A 20,953-nucleotide genomic window follows, 5' to 3' on the forward strand; every position below is an offset into this window, starting at 1 on the left:
ACACTGTATTTGTGTATGAAATAACTCTTCAAGAACAAAGGGGAAACCGTTATAGGGCATGAAAGGGGAAACCGTTATAGGGCATGGAAGGGGAATTAGGGCAAGGTGTGAGTGGAAACAGAAACATCTCACCGCACACGCTTAAAAAAGCCGTTTAATTTAAAAATAGGTAATACAGCCATACAGAGAAGACATTAAAATAAAAGATCTACACAGAAAATTTTCGCTCCCAATCCATTCCCTACTTACAGTCCTACATACGTTACTTTTATTTTCCTTTTTTTGGAAATGCACTGGCCCCCTACTCTCTCATGAAGACTGAACTCTCTCTACATTCTTCTGCACCTGTTTTTCGTGCATACTCTTTCGTTGTGAAATATTTCCAACTGTTGTGTATGAAATAAATACACACATATAAGCTAAACAGCCCCGCTTGCCCGCACCACCTACACGCCCGTCCCCGCCCTCCCTCAGGCCCACGTGCTCCGAGGGCCGCCTTCGCAGGTTGTTTCTGGCGATGCCTGTCTGAAGGCCTCAGACTGAGGCCCCGCCCACTCTCCCTCTCCTCTGCCCTTTGGACGCGCGCCTCGGTTCCGAACGCAGCGGACGGCGCCTCAGGCAGCGCGGCGGACAGCCCGTCCTCTGGCGCGCCGCGAGCCTCGGAGGACCCTAGCGACGGTCGTGGCGTAAGACCGGGGGGACGCGGCGGTAGCGGCGGCCGTTGCGATTGATTGCGCTGGTTACCTGCGGAGTCCACTTCCTTGGCCGCCCTTGCTACACTGGCTGATTGTTGTGCAGCCGGCGCCATGTCTGTGAGCGAGATCTTCGTGGAGCTGCAGGGCTTTTTGGCTGCCGAGCAGGACATCCGAGAGGCGAGCCCCCTCCCTTCCCCATTTCCTTTGCCTTTCCATGCCTAGTTGGGCCACTTCGCCCGGCCCTCCTCTGTCGCTCAGTCTCGGGCGGTGGGGACGCCTCCGAGGGTGGGTTGCTTCCCCTCTGGCTTTAGGTTAGGCACTCCCCGCCCCCGCCCCAAATTTTGCTGCTCTGTCCTGATTTCCCGTGTTCGAGTCTCAGCTTCTCAGCATCACTTGCCTCGTTTGTGTCAGTTTTCCTTCTTTTCAGCACTTGTTTATATCGAAGGCTCGATTAGCACCTGGTCTTCAGCGAATGAGCGTTTCGTGTATTTTTGTTGGTGTCTTAAAAGCACATGTGATCTCCTGCTTAAAACTCTCCTGTGGTTTCCTATGCCACACAGGATAAAAAATCAGACTCTACTGTGGCTCACATGGTTTCTCTTCAATCTCGTTTATGCTGTCTGTCTTTGTGTATGATGTTCACTTTACCTCTTCTAGTGCCCCAAATAGCTTCCTGCCTGTTTGCTTTTCCTGGAATTTGTTTCTTTCCCGTTCTTTTCCTGATTGTCTCGTATTTATCTCATTGGCGTCACAGTCTAAGCGATCTGTTTCCTGTTATGTTTTCTAGTAGCACATTAACTTTTTTTAATGTGTGTAATATTGATTATTTTAAAAAAATCTTCTCCCGCATTGTATGTTAAACCGCCAGAGGGAAGGGATTGTGTGCTTGGTTCCCCAGTATTTACACAGTGCCTCGCACATAAGTATGCTCAGTGAATATTTTAAAAATGAATTAGAGGCGGGGAGCGGCGCCTCATGCCTGTAATTCCAGCATTTTGGGAGGCCGAGGCGGCCAGATCACCTGAGGTAAGGAGTTTGAGACCAGCCTGGCCAACATGGGGAAACCCTGTCTCTACTAAAAATATAAAAGAACATCAACTGGGTATGGTTGCGCACACCTGTAATCCCAGATACTCGGGAGGCTGAAGCAGGAGAATGGCGTGAACCTGGGAGGCGGAGGTTGCGGTGAGCCGAGATCGCGCCATTGCACTCCAGCCTGGGTGACAGAGCGAGACTCCGTCTCAAAAAAAAAGAAAAAAGAAAAAAGAAAAAAAAAGAATTAGAAATACCCGACTCTTGTATTGCATTTAACTCTTCATTTTGCAAGTTGCGTTCACACACGTCATCCATTATAATGTCTCAATTGAATACTTGGGGTTAGTGGGTGGCTATTATTCTTCAAAGGGTATCTGAGGAATCTAAGGCTTTTTAGTGACTTTTTGAAGTCTTACAGAGGAAATAAGTGGAAAAGTCAGGATTCAAACTTGGTTATGATAGATCACATAAGCTATCTAATGTGTTTTGTGTGAGTGTATGACAATCTGTTGAGTATCTGATTTTTATTTTTAATTCTCTCTAGGAAATCAGAAAAGTTGTACAGAGTTTAGAACAAACAGCTCGAGAGATTTTAACTCTACTGCAAGGGGTCCATCAGGGTGCTGGGTTTCAGGACAGTAAGTTCTTTGTTTTGTATCCAATTATCAGTCTCTTATTTAGAGGGAGAGTTTCTATCCAGAAGACATTTTATAATGAAAAATGGCTATCATGCTTTATGGTGAGTAAAAAATTGAAGAAGTAGGTGATTTGATAATTTTGGTTGATTTTTCTTCCACTTCCACACAGTATGGTTTAAACAGAGATGTTTTCTATTGTGAGGGCATTCTACTGATGATAATTACAATTGCTTAACCCATTTCCTGTTTAGAAAAAAAAAGTGCAGCTCTCTGCCAGCACAGTATTCTCAGGGTAAGCGGGAAAAGGGTTTATTATTATTTTTTTAATTTTTTTTTTTTTCTGAGACGGAGTTTCACTCTTGTTGCCCAGGCTGGAGTGCAGTGGCGCCATCTCAGCTCACTGCAACCTCCGCCTCCTGGGTTCAAGCAATTCTCCTGCCTCAGCCTCCTGAATAGCTGGTGTTACAGGTGCCCGCCATCACGCCCAGCTACTTTTTTTTTTTCTGTATTTTTATTAGAGATGGGGTTTCACTTTGTTGGCCAGGCTGGTCTTGCACTCCTGACCTCAGATGATCCGCCTGGCTGGGCTTCTCAAAGTGCTGGGATTACAGGCGTGAGCCACCGCACCTGGCCCAAGGGTTTGTAACTCTTTTGTGTTATCTAGCGACTTTTATTTGGCCCTTTGTGTGTGTGTGTGTATGTGTGTATGTGTGTATATGCACCTGTGTGTATTTGAATCCAGCCTTTCAGTGATTGAATACCTTTTAATATGAGATTAACAGTATAAAATGTTCTCAAATTAATGTGTTTGTAATCAGCCTCTTGAATGAAAATAAAATATGTCAAGTTTAGACATGGAACCTTCGTTGTAAGGTATTGCCAGCACAGCTAAAGGAGCTGAAGTATATTTTCAGATACAAGAATGATATAATAATGCATTTACACGTGCCAGAGGCAAGTGATTTTTCTTAATGATACGGAGTTGGTCATCCTGATTGTGAATACTTGGTAAAGGCTTTTTTCTGCCAAATATGGGAGGAAGAAGCAATCCAATTTTAGGCATCCTCTGAGGAGTGAACAGGAATAGCAGCTGGTGTGCATCTCCTTAAGGATGACGTTATTTATGACAACCAAACCAATTACCAGTGTGTCTCCTAATATATTCCCTTTTAGCAAGTTGTTTATTTTTCAGTATAGCTAATTAGTAGGGAAACTGGGGATGATATTTTGAAAGCCAGGTTGAAAAGCACAGATGTGTACATTAGTTGTGAGGTTTTTTTGTTGATTAATTTCCAGATAGATTACTTAGATTATTAAGCAAGAACTGTATTTGAAATTTGGTTAAGTTTTTCATTTGGTTATCTTTTGTGACTAGTTCCAAAGAGGTGTTTGAAAGCTCGAGAACATTTTGGTACAGTAAAAACACATCTAACATCTTTGAAGACCAAATTTCCTGCTGAACAGTATTACAGGTTTGTAAGAAAAATAGCATTATTTTATAATGTTAAGTAAAAAAAAGGAGAAAAATTATGTGTACCAAATGATTGCTTACAACTAGGCAAACATCCTGTGTAGAAGTAACAAAAAGAGAAAAAACCGAACTAATAATGGTCATGATAAAAATTGGTGATTTTATTTTTTTCTTCTTTTTGCTTTCTAAATCTTAAGGAACATGTATTACTTTTGCAGTGAAAAAGCAATTAAAAAGAAAATGTGGTATGAGGGTCAAAAGTGAGAATATCTTTTTGCTATATTCAAGTTTCTTGTGAAATTGGATGAACTATAGTTAGTGAAATAATGAGATTAGGTGGCAGTATATATATGGAGTCGAGTTTTACTTTGAAGCTTGAATTTCACTGCCAAGTGATGTAATTAGCTAATATTTTATGCCATGTTTTCTTATTAAAATCAACACTGTTGATTTTAAGATACACCATTATTTTATGTACCAGTAGGGAAGGAAAATTTTGCCAGTCATAAATGTGAAACATGGGCCAGACGTGGTGGCTCACACCTGTAATCCTAGCACTTTGGGAGGCCAAGGCGGGCAGATCACCTGAGGTCAGGAGTTTGAGACAGCCTGGCTAGCATGGCGAAACCCCGTCTCTACTAAAAATACGAAAATTAGCCAGGTGTGGTGGCTTATCCCTGTAACCCCAGCCACTTCAGAGGCTGAGGCAGGAGAATTGCTTGAACCAGGCAGGCGGAGGTTGCAGTGAGCCAAGATCGTGCCATTGCACTCCAGCCTGGGCAACAGAGTGAGACTCCGTCTAAAAAAAAAAAAACAACTTGTGAAACATGGATTGTGAAATGTCTCCTGGTTTCATAGGTGTTAAACTGGGAAAAACTGCACCAGAATCAAGAATTTCTACTTATTTTAATTTTCTTACTGAAAAAGATGTTCTTTTAAGACGTATATATCAGCAGTAAATAGGATGAGTATTTTCAGGGGTGGGTAGTATAACCTTATGAGAATATTCTTTTAAGGGAGAGGTTGACAAACCACTAGTGGCTGCTGCCTCTGGGAGCTAAGAATTGCTTTTGTTTTTTCAAGAGTTGTTAAAAAAAAGAAAATCCCAGATAAGAATATGTAACAGTGAAAGCGTCCCACAAAGCCTAAAATATTTGCTACTTGGCCCTTTACAGAAAAGATTTGCTGATCCTTGCTGTAAGGCAGGGGTTCCCAACCCCCAGGCCATGGACTGGTACTGGTCTGTGGCCTGTTAGGAACTGGGACGCACAGAAGGAGGTGAGCGGTAGGTGAGCGAGTGAAGCTTCATCTGTATTTACAGCTGCTTCCCATCACTTGCAGTACTGCCTGAGCTCCACCTCCTGTCAGATTGGTGGCAGCATTCGATTCTCATAGTAGTGCGAACCCTATTGTGGACTGTGCATGCGAGAGATCTAGGTTGCATGCTCCTTATGAGAATCTAATACCTGATGATCTGAAGTGGAACAATTTCATCCTGAAACCATCCGCCCCCCTTCTGTGGAAAAATTGTCTTCCACGAAACCAGTCCCTGGTGTTGAAAACGTCAGGGACTGCTGTTGTAATAGCTGAAGCACAGAGAGAGGTAGGACAGTAGAACAGGTGGGGTCTTTAGAGACCATCTTCTCTGGAGGTCACACACAGGCTGCCCTCTGGCTGGATTTGGCCTTCAGAAGGGTTTGTGTGACCTGCATTATGTTGAGACCTTTTTTTTGAATGTATTGCCACATTTGAGAATCAGGAGGCATTGCATAAATATCCACAGGTTGTAAAATTTCCTTTTTTCAGGCTTCTAGCTCAGTATTCTATTTTAAGTGCATTTGTTTAGTGATTGCAAATGGTAATTTTGTGAATCAGAATTTTCTTGGTATTCTGCACTCAAATCAAAATGGAGGAATACGTTGAGGATGATACATAACTGCAGTTGTCTTCAATCATCAGTTGCAAATTTTTATTTTTTTCAGAGCAGTATCACTGTTCTTACTGATTAAATTTAGAAGGCACAATTGCTCTTGTCATCTGTAATCTTCAGTTTTCTTTTTTCTGTCTTTTTTTTTTTTTTTTTGAGACGGAGTGTCACTCTGTCGCTCAGGGTGGAGTGCAGTGGTGTGATCTTGCGCACTGCAACCTCTGCCTCCCAGGTTCAAGCAGTTCTCCTGCCTCAGCCTCCCGAGTAGCTGGGACTATGGGCGCCCGCCACCACGCCTGGCTAATTTTTGTATTTTTAGTAGAGAGGGGGTTTTGCCATGTTGGCCAGGCTGGTCTTGAACTCCTTACCTCAGATTGATCAACCTGCCTCTGCTTCTCAGAGTGCTGGGATTACAGGCGTGAGCCATTGCACCCGGCGTAAATTTTCATACTCATCAAAATTAGACCATATTTGTCACTGATTAAACTTAATTGTTATAAATTTGAACTTGTAAAATTAATGCTAAATGTCATATTTCTCTTTATATATTGGGGGTTTGTGTAAGATTTTATTTGAAAAATGATCACATTTCTAAACCGTTTGAACATGGCTGTATTAAACCCATCTTTCTGAAGGTCCCTAACCTTGGAGGCTAAATGTGCTTATTTTCATGCAGATTTCATGAGCACTGGAGGTTTGTGTTGCAGCGCTTGGTCTTCTTGGCAGCATTTGTTGTGTATTTGGAAACAGAAACACTAGTGACTCGAGAAGCAGTTACAGAAATTCTTGGCAGTAAGTGTCTTTATTAGTGGGATCTGCAGAATCAGGCATGGTTGCTTACTTTTTGGTGGAAAGGGTGGTTGTACTTTGTTTATTAAAACAAACAAGAATTAACTAAAAACCACTTATAGTTGTAGCTTGGTATCTGAGGATGATGCTTCCAGAGCTCTCCTAATACCCAAATCTGAGGATGTTCAAGTCCCTTATATAACTGGTGTAGTATTTGCATATAACCTATACACATCCTCCCACATACTTTAAATCATCTCTAGATTTCTTAAAATATCTAATACAGTATAAGTGCTATGTAAATATTTTTTTTTTTGAGACAGAGTCTCTGTCGCCCAGGCTGGAGTGCAGTGGTGCAATCTCCGCTCACTGCAACCTCCACCTCCCAGGTTCAAGTGATTCTCCTGCCTCAGCCTCCCGAGTAGCTGGGATTACAGGTGCCTGCCACTATGCCCAGCTAATTTTTTGTATTTTTTTTTTTTTTTTTTTCCGAAATGGAGTTTTGCTCTTGTTGCACAGGCTGTAGTGCAATGACGCAATCTCAGCTCACCACAACCTCCACCTCCTGGGTTCAAGCATTTCTCCTACCTCAGCCTCCTGAGTAGCTGGAATTACAGGCATGCACCACCACACCCGGCTAATTTTGTATTTTTAGTAGAGATGAGGTTTCTCCATGTTGGTCAGGCTAGTCTTGAACTCCTGACCTCAGGTGATCTGCCTGCCTCAGCCTCCCAAAGTGCTGGGATTACAGGCGTGAGTGACCGCACTCAGCCAATTTTTTGTATTTTTTTAGTAGAAACAGGGTTTCACCATGTTGGCCAGGCTGGTCTTGAACTCCTGACCTCGTGATTTGCCCACCTTGGCCTCCCAAAGTGCTGGGATTACAGGCATGAGCCACCACGCCTGGCCTTTTCCCAAATATTTTCTATCCATAGTTGGTTAGCACAGAGGGCCGACTCTACCTGGAAATGTAAAAGCTAAAAATAACAATGGCAAACACATTTGCACTTGCTTTAGTTTTTAAAATTGAATTTTTAAAAATTTCAAGCCTACAGAAAAATTGAAAGAATAGTACAATGAATACCTGTTTACATGCCACTTAGATTTACCACTTGTTAACATTTTGCTACATCTGCTTAATCTTCTCATTTTGTGTGTGTCTTTGTCAGCCATTTGAAAGTTGCAAATATCGTAACTCCTTTCTGAAATGCTTTATCATGTGCTTTCTAACAAGAAGTATATTCTGTGACACAACTAGATACTGTTTTTGATAGTATTTTTGAGGGAAGACTGAATTGAATTTTGCTTAAGAACTCAAAAAATCCATAGTGAGGTCTAGTTGCCAAGGTTGTGAATGTATTAAAAAGCCAGTTTTTGAAAGATTCATCCTTTCTTCACTTACTTTGGGAGAAATTATGTGTATATTTTTGTATTCTGAGGCTTAACTTGCATTCACAGCATGACTTTATTTTCATGTGTTTTTTAGTTGAGCCAGATCGGGAGAAAGGATTTCATCTGGATGTAGAAGATTATCTCTCAGGAGTTCTAATTCTTGCCAGTGAACTGGTAAGCTCAGTAACTTGCTGCTTGCTTTTTGATCTTTCTGCTTCACTGTCAGTTTTTTTTGTTCTTTTTTTTTTTGAGACAGAGTCCCGCTCTGTCGCCCAGGCTGGAGTGCAGTGGCGCAATCTCGGCTCACTGCAAGCTCCGCCTCCCGAGTTCATGCCATTCTCCTGCCTCAGCCTCCTGAGTAGCTGGGACTACAGGCGCCCGCTACCACACCCGGCTAATTTTTTTTTGTATTTTTAGTAGAGACGGGGTTTCACCGTGTTAGCCAGGATGGTCTCGATCTCCTGACCTCGTGATCCGCCCACCTCGGCCTCCCAAAGTGCTGGGATTATAGGCGTGAGCCACTGTGCCTGGCCCACTGTCTGTTTTTAAAATGGGTACCAAAATTCAGAACGTCTTAATTCTTTTCTAAGCCATCTCTCGGACACCAGGTAGTCACTGACTGGCACTGTATGTGTTACAATTTACTAGGCATCAGAGAAAAGCCAGATCAAATGATGAGTGCATACTTACTGAGTTAAGAATTTTTAACAGATGATAAGACCTCTTCCTTTTAGGGTAGTGGCAAAACATTTATTCCTGGTAACTGTTAATCCATGTAATTGTTTTGGACACTCATTTGTCTATATAACTAAGTTATTCTTATCCTTTATTCCTTTAATTACTATCTAGGGAAATTGCCCTGTAAAAGTCTAAAGAAAAAAAAAGCTGTCAGTAGCAAAATTGAGTAGTTGTGATAGAGACTGTGCCAGTCTGCAGAGGTGAAAATATTTACTATCTGGCTCGTTAAGAAAAAGTTTGCTTGTCCTTGCTCCAGAGGAAAGCAGTCCAGGGCTGGTCTGATGATTCCTTGATCTTTGGCCCTAGGTTCTTCTAGCTTCAGCTTCTTTCTTATGTTCCAGAACTGTTGCTCTAGTCACATCTTCACTCTAGCCAGCAGTAGGAGGAAATAGGGAAAACGGTATGCCCTCCCGCTTTAAGGACATTTCTTTGAAGTTGTACACACAACTTCTGTTAACATTCTGGTGCCTTGCCTGCAGGGAGGCAGAAATGGAGTCTATTGGAGTGGGTATGTGTGCATTGAAAACCTGAGGAAGATGGTGAGAATGGATGATGGGGTCCACTTGTAGGCTGTACCACTTGTCTGGCTTGTTGGAGACACCTGACCAGTAAACAGGAAGCATCTTGTTAGTATTAGTTAAGTGTAAGGTGTCTTTAGGACCATACATGTTGGGGCCGGGCACAGTCGCTTACGCTTGTAATGCTGGCAGTTTTGGAGACCAAGGTGGGAGGATCCCTTGAGGCCAGGAGTTCCACACCAGCCTAAGCAACAAAGCAAGACCCCTTCTCTATATTAAAAACAAACAAACAACCCGTATGTTGAGAATGCACTAAAGGGGTGGTAAGCCTGGAAAAGTGGAGAGGATTTTACAGAAAGGGGAATCTTTTTTATTATTTTAATATATTTTTTTAAGCCAGTCAAATGGAGCAGTAGGGGGTTGTATACTGACACCGAGAAGGGGAGTCTTGGGTTGGGTCTTGAAATCAATCTTAGTTCTTCAAGACAGGGTTACACTAACATAATTTTAGATTCTTATCCCAAGTCTGCCTTACTTGATTCTAGGTGACTGGAGTTGCAGCTTAGTAGGTGGGCTCTAGAAATGTGATCATTTGGCCGAGGTTGGAAGAGGTAGTAGAGCTGCTGTGATTACTTTGTCGTTTCTTTCTTCGATATGATAGCAGATGAGCTGTAAAGATGCTTGTGTAATGTAACACTTTATTATGCAATAGCCAGTTTAAGAAATTAGAGAAATTTTAGATGTTAGTAATATTAAATTTTACTTGGCAGAACTGGTCTCATTTTCAGTGGGATTCTTTTCAGAGAAGCTCCTGTCTTGTCTGTACTTGCGTGTACCCTGAGATAGAAGATCAGCGTGGCTGTCTAGGCTTGCGGTTCTTCTGGTTGTGATTCAGAGGAAGATGCGCTGAGAAGGAGCCATGTTGTAACAAGCCCCTGTTTTCTCTCTCCTGGTACAGTCGAGGCTGTCTGTCAACAGCGTGACTGCTGGAGACTACTCCCGACCCCTCCACATCTCCACCTTCATCAATGAGCTGGATTCTGGTTTTCGCCTTCTCAACCTGAAAAATGACTCCCTGAGGAAGCGCTACGACGGATTGAAATATGACGTGAAGAAAGTAGAGGAAGTGGTCTATGATCTCTCCATCCGGGGCTTTAATAAGGAGACGGCAGCAGCTTGTGTTGAAAAATAGGAGGCTCTCCTTGCTCCTGGCCTTGCTGACCTCAGCGGTTGCCAGGAAGGGGTGAGCACAGAGTGCCTCTTACGGTAGTTAGGATGCTCAGTTGCTAAACACTGCGCTTTATTTTCTTAACCAGTTGTGGTGTGAGTATCAGAATTGAAACACTTTTTTGGGGGTAAAAAATATAGCCTTTACATGGACAGAATTTTTTTTGTTGTTTCAGTGAATATGCCTGTAATTCAGTGTATTTCAGTTCCGTCAGAAAGTGTAAATGTTAGTTTCTTGGTAAAGTCCTTTTCTTGCTTACCTTGACTGTTGATGTACTGATTGAGAAGTTCATTGTCTCGTTTGTGATTCTTCCAGATGTGATGCTTGATATTTTCTATATGCGAGTTAGCCATCCACACCCAGGCATAGCCTGGATACAGTATAAAAATAGATAATTAAAAAGATGGTTGCCAAGCAAGGAAAACTTATTTTATATTTTCCCTTCCTTATTTTAAGCATTGTGGGTAAATCACATGTTGAATTCTTTTGCCAAGGGAATTATAGCCGCAGGTTCTCTCTCACTGCCATCAAACTATAAAAGATTAAACTGCAAAGTCAAGCTCAACAGATTATTTTGGAAAGTTTTTGTATTAAGGGATTTAGTAACATCATTTGGTTTTCCACCAGGCAGGGAGTAGGGCTTAGTGTTTTAAAACACCTCTGCTTTCTGATGTTGCCTTAATATTCTGCTATTGCAGCAATTAAAAATTGTCTTCATGTACATTTGGAACTAACACGTGATGTGATATATTCCTAAACTATGAAACCTTTTTCCTAGTAGTCAGCTAGATCATTTGTTCTGGGAGTATAAAGCCACCCACGTAAGTTAATAAGCAAAATCCTGACTATTATGTTGTTAGAGAAAAATGCTTTGCTTTGTCTGGAAGAAAGATAAAATAGTGAATTATAAATAAGTCAGGCCGGGCGTGGTGGCTCACACCTGTAATCCCAGCACACTGGGAGGCCGAGGCAGGGGGACTGCTTGAGCTCAGGAGTTCGAGACCAGCCTGGGCAACAAAGTGAGACTCCATCTCTATATAAAAACAAAAACCACGAAAGCACACACAAAATAAATCAGTGGGATTTGGTAATGTGTTTTAGAGTAAGAAATTTCAGGTTGTTGGTGACTATCCCAACAGTCATGTTTTAAATGTACAGTTTGGGGCAAGTCATGTAAATACTGTTGGTGGTCTTCCCCCCGCGCCCCAATTTTCAGGTAGTACTAAGAGTATGTGCCAGGAAACTCTTGCTATTGAATTGAGATGATTAAAATGGTGACTTAATCCATAGTTATTTTGCACCCACTGAAAGGAAAGTGCTTTCCAGAATAATATGAAGTATCCAAAAGTGTCACCTTTTCTTGCCTGATCAACAATTTGGGCTTCCTGTTTGTACAAGGGGCCATTTGGTATACCTTTCACAGCTTTGATCAGGCCAAGTTAAAGGCTGACTACATTTTTTCATCATGAGGAAAGCAGTTGAAATGAGGCATGAGTTACTGTGCATTGGGATTTTAGAACAATTTTCTTGTGACAGCTCTTTTTGTGAAGTTAGGTTCTTAAAAGTGCCCATGATGGTCACTTAAAATGTGCAGTAATAGCACTGCCAGGATCAAGCATGAAAGGCTTTTAAATTAGATCATCACACAGACAATACGTTTGATAATAGTTTTTTCTTTTAACCTTTTTAAGTATTGATTCTGCTTGAGAATATTGAAGTACTTGCCAGAAGTTGTGGATTTCAGTTTTAACAAATGCTATTAAAGTGGAGAAGCACACTCTGGTCTTGGAATTCCATTTGAGGATTTAGAAGTGTCATGTTTATAACTATTCAGTTGTGTTTGTTGCTGGCTTGTTGTAAAGCAATAAAATTTTTTTGGTCTTTTTGTAAGTGAGTGTGCTGCTGTAAGAAATCTCCCATGTGCATAACAAATTCTGAATATTTTTTGAGGCTAAAGAAGACCGGGGTGACAAGCAGATACTGCTGTGTAATGGTTACACTAACCAAAAGACACCAGCCACTCAGAGTTCTATACTGTAAAGCGCAGATAACATTTGTGTGTTATACCTTGATTGGGGAATTAAAAGTCATTTAACTGAAGATGTTGAGAAACCTGGGCTCTGGTTTTAGTATACCAGAATTACTTTTTTCCAATTTTAGAAAATCAAGCAGGTTAGAGAAAATAGAGATGAATTAGGGGACACTGTCTTATGGATTCATTTATAAGAAGAGAACCAGCCATATACACTTGGGGAGATTTGCCGCATCTTAAACTTGAATAATAGTATGAGTAATGCTTAAGGGAGTTTAATAGAGAAGGAAAGCTTTGGCAGTGTTTTGAGAACTTAAGTGGCTAAAGAGATGAGACAAACATGCAGGTCGCTACTGGCATAGTTTCATAATTGTGTACTCGGAAATTAAAGTTTGCTTGTTTCTTGGTCTGGATTAAACTGTTTGTCCTCCTTTTCAGATAGAGCATCACAGGGCTGACAGCAAAATAAGACTTTCCCTGAGCCTGAAATAATTTTTTTTTTTTTAAGTATCTACTGTAATAAGCATCAAACAAGCAGAAATAAACAATGTCCCTTCCCCTGGACAACAACAACAGCAATAACAAACATTTAAAGGCGGTAAAATTGCCAGGACTGGTGGGTTGGTTGAGTGGGCTGGGTGTGGGTAGTGGGACGAGATGGGACGGGAAGGGGAGGAATCTAGCATCGCTGCCAGGTTTCTGGCCCAGGTTTGGTGCCAATTACTGAGGTGAGGAGTGTAGGAAGATCGCATGTCTGGAGGGGGCTGGGCAGCTGATGCATTTGCTTTTGGATGTGTTGGATTTATGACACTGGAGCGGCAGGTGGATAAATCAGAAGTGGGTAAGATCTCCCTGGAGAGCGTGTAGAATGAGAAGAGTCACAAGCTGGGGACAAATTCTTGGTTAACAGCATGGCTTAACAAGGTAGGCAGAGGAAATGGAGTCCATGAGGAAGTGGAGAAATGGTCAGAGAGGCTAACAGAATGGGAAGAGTGGCTTGTTTCAGAAGCCAGGGAATAAAGGGTCTTAAGTTTTTGGGTGAGGGATTTAAAATAATCTACAGCCTGGGAGCTCCATGACTAATCTGTCAGGTTAGGCTAGGTTATCCTGTGGGAACACCACCAGAGCTCATAGGCAAAGAACAAGGTTTCTCACTCACATTCCCTCTCCATTGCAGCTTAGCTGGGGATCTGTTCCACGTTGTCCTTATGTAGGGTGACAGAGCAGCCACTAACTGGACCATTGCTAGTTTTAGTGGGAGAGGGAGGGAGCTGTGGAGTGTCTTGCACAAATACATGATCTGGTCACTCTGACAATTATTGTTTTTTTTTTTTTTTGGAGATAGTCTGGCTCTGTCACCAGGGCTGGAGTGCATTAGTGCAATCTGGGCTCACTGCAACCTTCACCTCCTGGGCTCAAGCGATCCTCCCTCTTCAGCCTCCCTAGTATCAATAGCTGGGACTACAGGTGCAGGCTACCATGCCTGGCTAATATTTAAAATTTTTTATAGAGACAGGGTTTCACTATGTTGCCCAGGCTGGTCTCAAACTCCTGGGCTCAAGTGATCGTCCCACTTTGGCCTCCCAATGTGTTGGGATTACAGGTGTGAGCCACTACACCTGGCTTCAATTCATTGTTTAGAGGTAGACACGTGGCCCTGCTAAACCATAAGGGGGTTGGAAGTGAAATCCTATCTTGTAGGATGAGAGTCAGGAATGGATAGACAAAATACTGAAGTTTGGGGGTATGTTTAGTTCAATTTGTTAAATATATAGTTGTAATACTTCCATATACACATGAACACCAATTGGCTTGGGAGGGAGAGAAGGTGCCCCAGGACCACTCTCCTGTTTGACAGAGTTCTCTGGTATGTGTGCATTTGTGTTGGATTTGTGTTACATTTTAAGCCAACATTCAGCGAGCTCTATGTGTTCCATGTGTTGGGCTAAACATTTTGTTTAATTATCTCATTTTGTCCTTATATAAGACAACTATATGAGGTAGCTACTACTATTTTCCCTATTTTAGACTTGGCTTAGAGAGGGCAATTAACTTGCTATGAGTTCATAGTTAGGAAATGAAAGCGCTGCTGTTCAGAACCCAGTTATTCTGCCTCGACATTGCAACAGACCATTTCTTCCTGGATGCTCTTGCATGGCATCCCTTCATAGCCTGACAAGACAAACATCAAATCCGCAAATAGTTAAGAGCACAAAGTGTGTGTTTAACTTTGGGCTAAGTGTGGTTTGTCATAAAAATAAGCATGAAAATAAATAGACTTGGTCCTCACCCTCAAGATGTTTAGGTCTAGTTGCAGGGGAGGAGGTGGTGAGAAAAGAGATTAAGCAGGTAAGAGGTTAAATATTCAACTAATATTTGAGTGCCTACTATGATCTATTTTTAACAGCTTTATTGAAATACATTCACATGTAAAATTGACCCATATCAAGTGTACGATTCAGTGATTTAATTTACCATGTGGTGGAAGCATCACCATAAATCAGTTTTAGAACTTTTTTTTAATCTCCCCAAAATATCCCTGCTCCTACCGCCAGCCCTAGGCGACACTAATCTAATTTTCATCTCTATAAATTTGCCTTTTCTGGATATTTCATAGAAATAGACTCCTACAGTATATGATCTCTTATGTCTTTTCGCTTAGCATAATGTTTTAAAGGTTCATAACATATGTTAGTTTGTTCCTTTTTATTGCTAAGTAGTATTCCATTGTTTGGATATTCCACATTTTTTTTTTTTTTTGAGACGCAGTCTTGCTTTGTCACCCAGGCTGGAGTGCAGTGGCGTGATCTCTGCTCTCTGCAATCTCTGCCTCCCGGGTTCAAGTGATTCTCCTGCATCAACCTCCCGAATGGCTGGGATTGCAGGTGTGCGCCACCACGCCCAGCTAATGTTTGTGTTTTTAGTAGAGACAGGGTTTTGCCATCTTGGCCAGGCGGGTTTTGCCATGTTGGCCAGGCTGGTCTTGAACTCTTGACCTCAGGTGATCCGCCTGCCTCGGCCTCCCAAAGTGCTGAGATTACAGGCATGAGTCTGGCCAGATATTCCACATTTTATCTATACATTCATCACATGATGACACATTTAAGTTTCCATTTTTTTGGCTATTATGAACAATGCTGCTCTGAACATTAGCATGCAAGTCTGTGTGAACGTAAGTTTCTATTTCTTTTGGATAGGTACCTAGGAATCTGTGGTAAAAATGGTAAGTTTATGTTTAGTTTTTAAAGAAACTGCCAATCTGTTTCCAAAGTGGCTGCACTATTTTAAATTCCCACCAGCAATATATGAGGGTTCCCTACTAGGAGTTTAAATTCAAGACAATAACAGACAAGATGTCATAGTCACAGCACTTAGTTTCTAAATAACTTTTGAATAATTGCTATAGTTTGGGAGCTGTAGCTTGAACTAGGTCATGAAAAGAAGTGAGTTTTTTTTTCTTTATATATATATATTTTTATTATACTTTAAGTTCTAGGGTACATGTGCACAACGTGCAGGTTTGTTACATATGTATACATGTGCCATGTTGGTGTGCTGCACCCGTTAACTCGTCATTTACATATCTCCTAATGCTATCCCTCCCCCCTCCCCCACCTTTTTTTTTCTTTTTGAGACAGTCTTACTCTGTTGCCCAGGCTGGAGTGCAGTGGCAAAATCTTGGCTCACTGCAACCTCCACCTCCTGGGTTCAAGCAATTCTCCTGCCTCAGCCTCCTGAGTAGCTGGGACTACAGGTGTGCGTCGCCACACCCAGCCAATTTTTGTATTTTTAGTAGAGATGGAGTTTCACCATGTTGCCCAGGCTGGTCTCGAACTCCTGACCTCAGGTCATCCACTCGCCTTGGCCTCCCAAAGTGCTGGGATTACAGGCATGAGCCACCACCGAAAGAGGTGAGATTTAGACAAGCATGGAACTAGGAGAAGGTCATTTTGGTGGGGCAGAATAATTGACACCAATGTGGAAACATATCACATTTAATGGGGTTAGGGATGTCACCCATGTGAGTGGAGGGGGAACTCTGGCAAGGTTGGATTGTTAGATTTAGGAAAGCTTGAATTGGGGGGTTAGGGGGTTTGGACTTCGAATGATAGGCATCGGAGGACTGAAGGGTTTTTTCGAGGCGAGGAGGGAGCAGCTTTAGAGTCAGATAGTCCTAGTTTTGAATCCTGCATCTATCACGTTACCAATGGGGAGAGACCACAGGCAGGGACACCTGGGAGCAAGCTCTTGCTGTCTTTGAGGTAAGGGTCAGATTGGGTAGCTGGTGATAGGCATGACTGGGTAAGGGCAGATGGAGTGCACTGCAGAGCAAGAACTGGCCAAACTTGCTGACTGATGGAGTTGGGGTAGACAGAGAAGTTGGGGTAGCTGAGAGAAGTGAAAAGCTGCCTGAGCTTCTGAAAGAATATCCATGGGAAAAGTGGAGCTAGTTTCTGGGGGAAGAGGAGAAGATGAGAAGTTCAATTTTGCAAGTGTTGAGTTTACTGTGCTAGATGTTGCACGGCTGGCTGTACTTTTTGGACTAGAATTTTGGGTGCCTGAGGCTGGAGGTGAGGGAGTCCTTTAGATACAGAGTGGATCTTGGAACTGTGACTGTGATGAAGAGGGAGCCCAGGGACATGATTGAAGACATCAAGAAGATGGGAGGAGCAAGAGGCCTGTGTCCAGGTCTGCCCAAGCAGGAGCTGGGGCCGTTATGTGACAGATGCACTGTGCTTTCTCTCCTACTGCACTAGAAATCCTTTACTTACTATGAAGACTTTAAGGTTTTTGGCTGAAGGAAAATAAATCTATGAAAATATGTAGAATCCTCATAGAAGAAAGTTGGGCTTGTTAGAAAAAAAATGACAAAGGAAGTAACCTATTTAGCCTGACCCTTACATCAGTTACTCAAGATCATCTGGTGTCATTTAATACTAATTAACATTTACCCACAGCCATCTGCTCTGGCTAGAGTTGTGCGTTCATCCGTTGCAGCTGTGTTTTTTCATGATAGAATGCTGGCCTCACTGTCTGGACCCACCAGCTGGACCTGCCAGCAAGACCAGTTCAGAAGTCAGAAAGATCCCCCTTCAGCTTCCTCTGCCACGTCCCTGCTGTCAGAGCTTCCTTTGAGGAACCCTTTGCTCACCCTGACAATGGAAGTTAAGCCAGATAGTTTTTCACAGTTGGGAAGTACAAAGGGCAGGATGTTTGCTTTTACTTTCTGGGGGAAGACAGCAAGATTGTTGTAATCATTTAAAGGGTTGTTTTGAAAGCACAGTTGATGGACTGGGCCCTTCTACTTTGATACGCGATTAGACCCAGCACCAATACAACAAAGACTCATTTTTTTTTTTTTTTTTGAGACGGAGTCTCGCTCTGTTGCCCAGGCTGGAGTGCAGTGGTGTGATCTTGGCTCACTGCCACCTCCGCCTCCCAGGTTCAAGTGATTCTCCTGCTTCAGCCTCCTGAGTAGCTGAGATTACAGGTGCCCGCCACCATGCCCGGCTAATTTTTGTATTTTTAGTAGAGATGGCATTTCACCATGTTGGCCAGGCTGGTCTCGAACTCCTGACCTCAGGTGATCCACCCGCCTCAGCCTCCCAAAGTGCTGGGATGACAGGCATGAGCCACCGCGCCCCGCCACAGCAAAGACTCAAAATCAGTCAGTGTTACTGTTTGGACTTTATTTCTTAACTCTCAAATCTCCAAGACAAAGAACAAAGGATCAGCAGGGATGGACCCAGTTTCGCTTTCTTCAGCTGTTCCCAGGAGAGTTAGGCCGTCAGTCTTCCTGGGATCAGCCCCGGAGGTGGGCATGAGTGGGTTAACGACAGGAGTCCTGCCCGGGGGACTTGGGGAGCCTGTCTTATGTCCTGTCCCACCCCCTCAAAGAACAAGGACATAACTTTATATTGTTTTATAAAACTGGTGAAATGGGTGCCCAGGTTCTTGGGCTGTGGCCTGCCTGTATCACCAAGCAGCTGTAACCTTTCCTTAAACTGAAAACAGAAAGAGGAATATTTCCCCAACTGCCTTAACTGAGGAAAAAGGAAGTGGGGTTGGCACAAGCATTTGTGAGCTGACTCCAGAAGGAGAAGGAGAACCTTGGCTTTAATCTTCATTTAAAAAATACACATTGGAAGGAGGGGAGGGAATATAGTTGATACTGCCTGGTGTTCTGTCAGAGGTACGGTGAGAGTTGCAGGGAATATTTAAATGTCTGTATCATTGCTTCATGAGACATTTTGTATGTTTTCCTCCTTTTGACTCGTGCTACTTTTATTAGAAATAAGAAATCATCATAGAAAATTGGGAAATTGGCTGGGCATGGTGGCTTATGCATGTAATCTCAGCACTTGGGGAGGCTGAGGCAGGTGGATTGCTTGAGCTCAGGACTTTGAGACCAGCCTGGCCAACATGGTGAAACCCCGTCTCTACTGAAAATATAAAAATTAGCCGGGCATGGTGGTACACACCTGTAGTCTCAGCTGCTAGGGGGACCAAGGTGGGAGGATCACTTGAACCCAGGAAGTCGAGGCTGCAGTGCCTGGGTGACACAGTGAGAACGCTGTTTCAAAAAAAAAAAAGGGAAATTGCCAAAAAATTATAAAGATGTGTATATATTTTTTTGCATTGTGATTTATCCTGAATATACTACTGACTTTTAAAAGACTTTCTGAGATACCTGTGAATTCTACTATGACCTTTTGATTTGATATTGTTTAGCTAATGGCTCATGTGAATGGTCCCTTCTCTTTGCTGAACGCCTTCGCAAAAGTGCAGAGGGTTTAGTTGGTCTGCAGTTCTCTGCAAGCTCCGTGGATGCCAGGTTCTGCAGTCAAGCTGCCTCTGTCCCTTAGCAGCACATTTTTCATTGCCCCTTTTGTACAAAGCTGTGATAAAATTAAAACTTCAGCTAAATTAAATTTAAAAGAGTTTAATTGAGCAACAAACAATTTGCAAACCGGGCAGCCTCCTGAGCCAGAGTATGCTCAGTGACTCTAGCGTAGCCACATGGTAGAAGATTTATGGACAGAAAAAGAAAAGTGGGCCGGGCGCGGTGGCTCGTGACTGTAATCCCAGCACTATGGGAGGCCAAGGCAGGTGGATCACCTGAGGTCAGGAGTTCGAGACCAGCCTGGCTAACATGGTGAAACCCTGTCTCTACTAAAAACACAAACAATTAGGCCGAGTGTGGTGGCTCATGCCTGTAATCCCAGTACTTTCGGAGGCTGAGGTGGGCAGGTCACGAGGTCAGGAGTTCGAGATCAGCCTGACCAATGTGGTGAAACCCTGTCTCTACTAAAAATACAAAAATCAGGTGGCAGGCGCCTGTAATCCCAGCTACTTGGGAGGCTGAGGCAGGAGAATCACTTGAACCCGGGAGATGGAGGTTGCAGTGAGCCGAGATGGCACCACTGCACTCCAGCCTGGGTGACAGAGCGAGAATTTGTCCTGAAAAAAAAAAAAAAACAAAAAAACCCACATGGCTGGGCATGGTGGCTCATGCCTGTAATCCCAGCACTTTGGGAGGCCGAGGCGGGTGGATCGCCTGAGGTCAGGAGTTTATGACCAGCCTGGCCACCGTGGTGAAACCCCGTCTCTACTAAAAATAAAAAAATTAGCTGGGCATGGTGGCGGGCGCCTGTAATCCCAGCTACTTGGGAGGCTGAGGCAAGAGAATTGCTTGAACCCAGGAGGCGGAGGTTGCAGTGAGCCGAGATTGCACCACTGCACTCCAGCCTGGGCAACAGAGTGAGACTCCATCTCAAAAACAAAACAAACAAACAAAAAAACCAGAACCCGGGAGGCAGAGGGCGGAGGTTGCAGTGAGCTGAGATCGTGCCATTGCACTCCAGCCTGGGCAACAAGAGCAAAGCTCCGTCTCAAAAAAAAAAAAAAAAAAAAGTAAAAGGAAAGTGATGGACAGAAAACAGAAATGAAGTACAGAAACAGCCTGGTTGGTTACAGCTGGATGTTTGCCTTATTTGAACCATGGTTCAAACGGATGGCTACATTTGATTGGCCAAAACTTGGTGATTGGCATTAAGTGTAGGCTATGGTCTGTTTACACCTCCACTTGTTATAGTTCACGATGTACAGGGAAACCTTTAGGCTGAACTTACAATATGTAAGGAGGCAGCTTTAGGTAAACTTGATTTAACAGCTGACATTATTGAAAAAAGCGTATCACTGTTGGATATTCCTATGAAACTAGATGATGTTGTATGCCATTTTCTTCTTTGTTAAAGCACTTTTACATTCATCACATCATCTGACTTTTGAAGCTGTCGGGTGACCCATTCTGTGACCCATTCTGTGTGACTGCTGGGGTTGATGGCTTGTGTCTCAGACAGTTGGAGGAGGAGGTGTTCCCAGGGGTTGCACTGCTTTTCTTCCTCAGCCAGCCCATCCTCTCTCTCTGCTATCACCTACTCACATGCTTGTTGGCTTGTTCTTTAGCCTTGAATTCTGGTCACCACT

The 20,953-nt window shown here is 43.0% G+C and overlaps 1 protein-coding gene across 3 annotated transcripts in view; it reads left to right on the forward strand.

Moving 5' to 3' along the window:
• Positions 1-553: 553 nt before the first annotated feature.
• TSN (translin) overlaps positions 554-20,953 on the forward strand; it is a 28,009-nt gene continuing 7,609 nt past the window's right edge. The window contains exons 1-6 of one of the 3 annotated variants that reach the window (XM_515770.8): positions 554-872; positions 2,275-2,368; positions 3,744-3,840; positions 6,443-6,558; positions 8,042-8,121; positions 10,162-12,321. In XM_515770.8, the coding sequence (XP_515770.1) occupies positions 807-872; positions 2,275-2,368; positions 3,744-3,840; positions 6,443-6,558; positions 8,042-8,121; positions 10,162-10,395 (687 nt within the window). In that variant the 5' untranslated portion in view covers positions 554-806 and the 3' untranslated portion in view covers positions 10,396-12,321. Of the gene's footprint in view, positions 873-2,274; positions 2,369-3,743; positions 3,841-6,442; positions 6,559-8,041; positions 8,122-10,161; positions 12,322-20,953 lie in introns of those variants that run through there. The other 2 variants (XM_016949648.4, XM_003949889.6) reach the window with 2 other exon arrangements.

This window comes from Pan troglodytes, chromosome 13 (assembly GCF_028858775.2).
Source record: "Pan troglodytes isolate AG18354 chromosome 13, NHGRI_mPanTro3-v2.0_pri, whole genome shotgun sequence".
Classification (NCBI taxonomy): Eukaryota; Metazoa; Chordata; class Mammalia; order Primates; family Hominidae; genus Pan; species Pan troglodytes.